Raw genomic sequence first — 7226 nt, forward strand, 5'->3', positions numbered from 1 at the left:
AAATACATATTTAGTGCAAAACACTAGCGATTAAAACTCAAACTCAATTAAAGTATAATAACTTAGAATGTAATAAGCGACTAAAATACACAATTATAGCCTATCATCAATTATGCATACCTTTTGAGTCTTTGACCTTGATACTTTTAACATATATGTTTTTAAAAGTACATTTTCCAGATGAATATGATTGTGCGATACAAAGTTCACAAGTTTCTTAAACGATAGTATGAACTATTGGAAGAGGTTGAATTAGTGGAAATCAATTCTTCATTAACTTTAGCGGACTGTAAATTTTAGGGGTGATTATTCAACTTTGTGTTTATTATGCAAAAGTTACTTTTCTTTCCTTTGTTACGTAAAAGTCATTCAACTTTGTTTTCATTATCCAAAAGTAACTTTTCTTTCTTTTGTTATACAAAAATTATTTTACTATGCTCTAATTATTACAATAATCACTTTGATCAGATTTTACAAACCTTTCACTTGAAAAGTCTATTATACCCTTGACATTATCAATCATCTCATTTATGTAACCTTCTATATTATGCTATATAATATACTTTTACCCAGGTACGTTACATATAATTGAAATAACTTAATAATATTTTATTTATTATTTTTATAATATATTTCTACATTTTTTTCTCCTTAATGGAGTATTACTATTCAAGATATATAAGTAGCATTATTATATTTGTGAGTAACATTAACGTGAAGAAATCTCTAAGTCCACATTTGTAATCATGCTTAATGAAATATGTTAAATGAAAATAAAAAAAAATCAAAGCTCATTGATTTATCAGCCAAGCCATACCCATTAATTAAATAAATAAAATACCCACATTTAACAAATTGACACATCGAAATTAATACTTTCAAATAAATAATATTAACAGATAAAGATTTAAAAAACTTAATATTAAACACAAATATCTTTAAAACTTTTTAGAAAAAATTTATTGATTATAAAAAACTTCATTTGTTAAACAAATTTATTTTTATTATTTTAAATAAATATTAAAAATAAATATTTTTATTATTTTTATATTTAATTTAAAAATAAATATTTTTTTATTATTTTTATTTTAAAATATGTTCATGTTTGAATACGATTAAACAAATTGAGTTTCATGAAAAAATTAAATGTATGGATATTTTATTAAAAAAATAAAAATTTAAAGTTATTTTAATTATAAGTAAAATACCTAGGTAAAAATATATTGTAGAGTATATAATATAAAATGTATTACATAAATGAGAGGATTAATGTCAAGAACATAATAGACTTTTCAAGTAAAAGTATTATAAAATCTGGCCAAAGGTGACTTTTGTGATAAATAGAGCAAAGTAAAATAGTTTTTGTGTAACAAAAGAAAGAAAAATGACATTTGGGTAATAAACACAAAGTTGAATGACTTTTACGTAACAAAAAGAATAAAAGTGACTTTTGCGTAATGAACACAAAGTTGAATAACTTTTACGTAACAGAAAGAAGAAATGTGACTTTTTCATAATGAACAAATGTCTACCGTGAAAATGATAATAACAATTAGATTTGATTTTGTGGTTCTAAAACTACATGATTTATTTTTATGCTAGTTGTTAGGCAGTAGATACTAAGTGTGAGACTAGAAAATAAGATAAGAGCTTGAAAGACAGTATGCTTTGCAAATCGAGTGGCCGAGAGTCAGGGTTTCGAGCTAGGCTATACAGGGTCTCGGGGTCGAGCTAAGCATTAAGCTCTGGACGGGCGATGAAGAATCAACAGTTCTAAGAGCTTTAATGAGGGCTCTTTATGATCAATGATGAGTAGTAAATGAAGAATAATAAATGAAATGCAATAAATGTAAGTAATAAATCTGAGAAAAGACAATAGAGAGTGTTTAAGTTAGAGAGCAGAGAATGTTCTTGTTCTTGTATTGAATATCCTGTGAGCAAAAAATAACAAGGGTCCCCTTTATATAGGAGGGGAAGTCCCAATATGGTACATGTATAATTATTACAAGGAAAGGTAGCTGGTACAACTACTTAAAACTCCGGTACGGACTTGTACTATTCTTGCAGGCGTTTTCAGCTTTGATCACGCGCCTCGAGAATTTTCTACTTGACCATGGTAGCCGTCGGTCTCTACCGCCCCGAGGTCGGACATGGGGAACCCTCGGAGTCGAACCTCGATCGGTGCCTCGAGCCTTCTGGGCTACGGAACGTCATATCGATCACAAAATTGGAGCGTTCGATTTTAGCCGTGTACAACAAAGTTGAATGACCACCCATGAAATTTACTCTTTAGCTGTTGCAATTGTAGACTTGGAGCAATACATGTCAGGGTGTTTTCTACAAAGGACTAGATAATTTATTGAATTTAAGTTTTGTTGCTTAATTTACGACACAATCAAATTGTTGGTAAAATTACAAGTGCAGTTGAAAAATAACAAATAGTAAAAAAAATAAATTTCTTTTTGCTGAGTGATGAATATCCCGCTCTCTTTAAAAAGATTCAAGTTACTGCAGCAAAATTTTCATTGGTCCAGCAATAATCCTTTTGACTTGTCTTGTCTTCCCAGGATACAACAATTCAATCACATTATATAACTCGAAAAATCTCTGAACTAGTTGTTGAGTTCAAAACTCCACCACACAGAACAAGTTATCAAAATAATATTCTCTTTTGTAGTGAATAATTTAAGATTTAAATTTTCTCCTTCACTCAACTCTCTTTTTCACTATACCAACCTTACTTTTCATGCAAGACTATGTGCTGGTGGGAACGCTACCTTACTTATCACTTTACTGTTTGACGAATACATAATTTTGCGTGTGCATTTGGTCGTGACATGATTATAAAATTTAAATTTTGGTGGGTAATTAATGATATATCATAGCATTAATAGTTACATGAGTTATACCTCGAAATAATGACCACTTCTTACAAATTTATAGCCTTCACGTAATAAGGAATAATGCACTTTAATATTACAAATTTTAATATTAAAGTGCACATGCTCCAATACAAATTAACATACAAAAATAAGTAACTGTTGATAGTAAATCTAGCATGGTAACTTAAAAATTTGTAACTTCATATAGACGGTTAAATGGTATTGATAGTAAAAGTTCCCTTACATTATTCAATATATTAGAAAATGATTAGTAGTATTACTTTTTTATGCTTAAAAAAATAGTTACACCTTGCATAGGATGCTGGCTACTATATCCTCACATCATTGTGTGCCATTAACATTTCATCGTCTAAAATATGCCGAGATATCTTGAATATGAACTTTATTGTCGCTACAATTGAAGGCCGACTCTTTTTTCCGAAAAAGAACCTTTGCTTTAATGTAAGAGGACACAAATATCTTTGTGTAAAATTACAAATAAGCCTCTCATTTATTCAATTGTGTCGCCCATACTTTTCAAATTTTATTCATCAATGGCGTAGTTATTTTCGTATTTATTTAGCTTACATTAAGTTTAATACAACTATCAATGTAATAATAAATATTATACACAATCAAGATACTTAAAAGGATAAATGCAAGTAACTTTATTTAATAAATATTCACTGGTAATCTATAAGATCTAGTAGTTATCTATTATAAAAGGTTAAATTTTAATGATGGTGTAAATTCTTTACACTATCAATATAACTTAAATATAATTTAAGAAATATTTTTGACTTGCAAGTCAAATATACACGGAGTACCAAACCAATCCTTTTTAATGAATGGTAATGAGAGTTCAATTTCGCTCCTTATAAAATATAAAATTGTATATCAAGTGGGTCCCAACAAGTCATGCCATTAAAGATAAGATAAGAATGTTAAAATTAAAAAAAATGGTCATTCTATTTGGGAAAAGGAACATATTGCTTAAAATGGGATTGAGGAAGTAATTTTTGCATTCTAATCCTAGTAGGTCAAATCACTCAAATCCAACTATCCAAGTCTAAAAATGCCTTAATAACAAAAGGGAAAAATGTTACGTGCAGCCAGAAATAGGATAACCATTGTTAATGCTAAGTCAATATTGAGTAGTGAGTACTCCCTCCGTTCCAATTTATGTGAACCTATTTGATTGAGCACGAAGTTTACTTTTGGAATGTGTGTCCTAAACAAGTCAAAAAGGGTCACAGAGTATTTATGTGGTTATAAAAGCTTCTCATTAAGGTAGAATTGTAAGTTTAAGTTAAATTGTTATCAAATTTAGAAATAGATCATTTTTTTTTGGAACAGACAAAAAAAATAGGTTTACATAAGAGAGGGAGTATCTTTTTTACATGGTTGAAAGAGATTCATGGCTAGTTCTTGAATGACTACGCAGGACCATTTAATGTGTTTCAGTTGGTGGGCCTTTGTTTACCTGATTCACATGTGAGGTTGGTGAAAAGCATCATCAACCTATTATTGGTGTTGGCATCAATATACTCTGCTTAACCAAAGCTTTGATGTTTTTAGTATATATAAATATGTGCACGCATGTCTCTGATTGTTGAGGGGGTTGTGAGTTGTTGAAGCTTTCGTGTGTGTGTGTTTTTCTTTTCTATGGAACATGTATACTGAGACTAGTGATTTAGGGGGTGGGGGGTTGCATTAGTGTATTGGCTACATTAACAACAGTAGAGGCTAAGAAAAGTTGAGGCCTGTCTTTATTAGAGAAATAAACTATGTGTAGATAGATGAGTGTCTTTATTAGGGAAATAAACTATGTAAAGAAAGAGTGGGAGAATGAGTAGTACCCTCCTTATATATTTGATTCTTGTTCACTAATTCCTATATACCCTCATCACAAAAAAATTCACTCTTTCTTCCTTTTGTCTGTCCTATCATTTTCCTGTGGCTAGAGATACTACTCAAGCACTTAGAAAATGGTGACCAAGAAACCAAAAGTAGTGATAATAGGGGCAGGAATGGCAGGTATTACAGCAGCTAACAAGCTGTACATAGCTGCAGGCTCTAAACAATTGTTAGAGCTGTGTGTTGTGGAGGGTGGTAATAGGATTGGTGGAAGGATTAAGACCTCAGAGTTTGGTGGCAGAAGGATTGAAATGGGTGCTACTTGGATCCATGGAATTGGGGGTAGCCCTGTTTACAAGATTGCTCAGGAGATTAACTCACTGGAATCACACCAGCCTTGGGAGTGTATGGATGAGTTCTTGGATGAGCCATTGACTATTGCTGAAGGAGGACATGACCTCAATTCTTCCATTGTTGAGCCCATATCCAATCTTTTCAAGAAGCTCATGGATTTTGCTCAGGGGAAGGCTATTGAAGATGGTGTGTGCAGTGAATTTGCTCAAAGTTACAGATCCTCCAATGAGAATCTCAGTGTTGGTTCTTTCCTAAGGAAAGGGCTTGATGCTTATTGGGATTCAATGAAGGACCAAGAGGGAATTGATAACTGGAGCAGAAAATCATTGGAGGATGGCATTTTTGCAATGCTTGAGAACACACAAAGGACTTACACATCAGCTGGTGATTTGCACACTCTAGATTTCAATGCAGAAAGTGAATATCGTATGTTTCCTGGGAAGGAGATAACCATTGCCAAAGGCTACTCTACTATAGTTGAATCTTTGGCATCTGTTCTGCCAGCTGGTTTGATTCAATTAGGCCGAAAGGTCACCAGAATTGAATGGCAGCCTGATGATGGTGGTCACCACAAACCATTAGATGTCGAAAATGGCAATGATACTAAGCCAGTAAAGCTACATTTTTATGATGGGTCAGTCATGTATGCTGATCATGTCATTGTCACAGTCTCACTTGGGGTTCTAAAACGAGAGATTCGCGATGATTCTGGTATGTTTAGTCCTCCACTTCCTAGTTTTAAGACTCAGGCAATCTCAAGGCTTGGTTTTGGTGTTGTCAACAAGCTATTCTTGCAATTAAGTCCAACCAAAGATGAAGATGCCATGAAGTTCCCATACTTGCAGATGGTCTTTCATCAGTCAGACTCAAAACTAAGGCATCCAAAAATCCCCTGGTGGATGAGGAGGACAGCTTCTTTATGTCCAATCTATGGCAGCTCAAATGTTCTATTATCATGGTTTGCAGGTGCAGAGGCTCTTGAACTTGAATCTCTTGATAACGAAGAGATCGTTGATGGCTTTTCGACAATGATCTCCGATTTCCTAGTAAACTCAAAGCATCTAAACAAGTTGTGCAATGGGCATGCAGAAAGTTGTTTCAAATTTGATAAGGTTTTAAAGAGTCAATGGGGTACTGATCCACTCTTCTTGGGGTCATATAGTTATGTAGCAGTTGGATCAAGTGGAGATGATTTGGATACTATGGCTGAGCCATTGCCAAAAAGGAGCAATTATAGTTGTATTTCCCCTCCACTTCAAATTTTATTTGCAGGGGAAGCAACACATAGAACCCATTATTCAACAACTCATGGTGCTTATTTTAGTGGCCTAAGAGAAGCCAATAGGCTCCTTCAGCACTATCACTGTATTGATATATGAAAAAAGGTTTGTTGCCATAGATATTAGGCAAATTTTTATTTACTTATTGGCTTTTCTTTTATATTTTTTGTTGTGATCATCATCACTTCCTCTTATTTATTTTCTAAAGATGTTTGTTATTAAATTCCTCTGTATGATTGGAGTTTGAGGGAGAAAAAGGGAACTGTAAGAGGTTGGGAAGGAAAGTGAAAGGGTGAGAAGGGGACATATCCTTGTGTACTAATGAATGAATTAAAGAAGCTTCTTTTCATTGTGTGCTATTGCTTTCTATTTTTATTGTCAAGAGATCCTTTCAATCCCCTTACCTTTAATTTGATGATTCTTTGCTCATAAAGCAAACCTATTTCATTATGCTTGAGCACCAATTATTTGATTACTAAAGGTAAAGATAAAGAAGCTTTGAATCTCATCATGTTTGGAGACACTTTTCATATGGTTACTTGACCGGATCTAGAATACTTGTTTGCTTTGCTAGATTTTTGTGTTATGTCGAGTAAGAGGCAAACCCAAAAAAAAATCCAAAAATAAAGAAGATAAAGAACATCAAATTTTTAAGTGGAATACCCTTCAAATCGAAGGTAAAAACCATGGGATCATAAAGATCCAAAAAGCTCCACTATAATAATAAGAGGGTTACAAAAGTTCTCCAAATTAGCTACACAACAAGTGCCAAACACGAAGTCTGTCAATAGAAACAAGAACAACAACTAATCAATTGAAGAAAGAGTATAATCCACAAAACGAAGCTGTTGTG

General features: G+C 32.7%; 1 protein-coding gene across 1 annotated transcript; it reads left to right on the plus strand.

The window, feature by feature from the left end:
* Positions 1-4372: 4372 nt before the first annotated feature.
* LOC107791914 (putative polyamine oxidase 5) lies at positions 4373-6740 on the plus strand. Its single transcript, XM_016614062.2, has one exon. It carries the CDS (start codon positions 4871-4873, stop codon positions 6470-6472), a length of 1602 nt encoding a protein of 533 aa, XP_016469548.1. The 5' UTR covers positions 4373-4870; the 3' UTR covers positions 6473-6740.
* The last annotated feature ends 486 nt before the right edge of the window (positions 6741-7226 follow it).

The sequence above is a fragment of the Nicotiana tabacum genome, chromosome 11, assembly GCF_000715075.1.
Source record: "Nicotiana tabacum cultivar K326 chromosome 11, ASM71507v2, whole genome shotgun sequence".
Taxonomy (NCBI): domain Eukaryota; kingdom Viridiplantae; phylum Streptophyta; class Magnoliopsida; order Solanales; family Solanaceae; genus Nicotiana; species Nicotiana tabacum.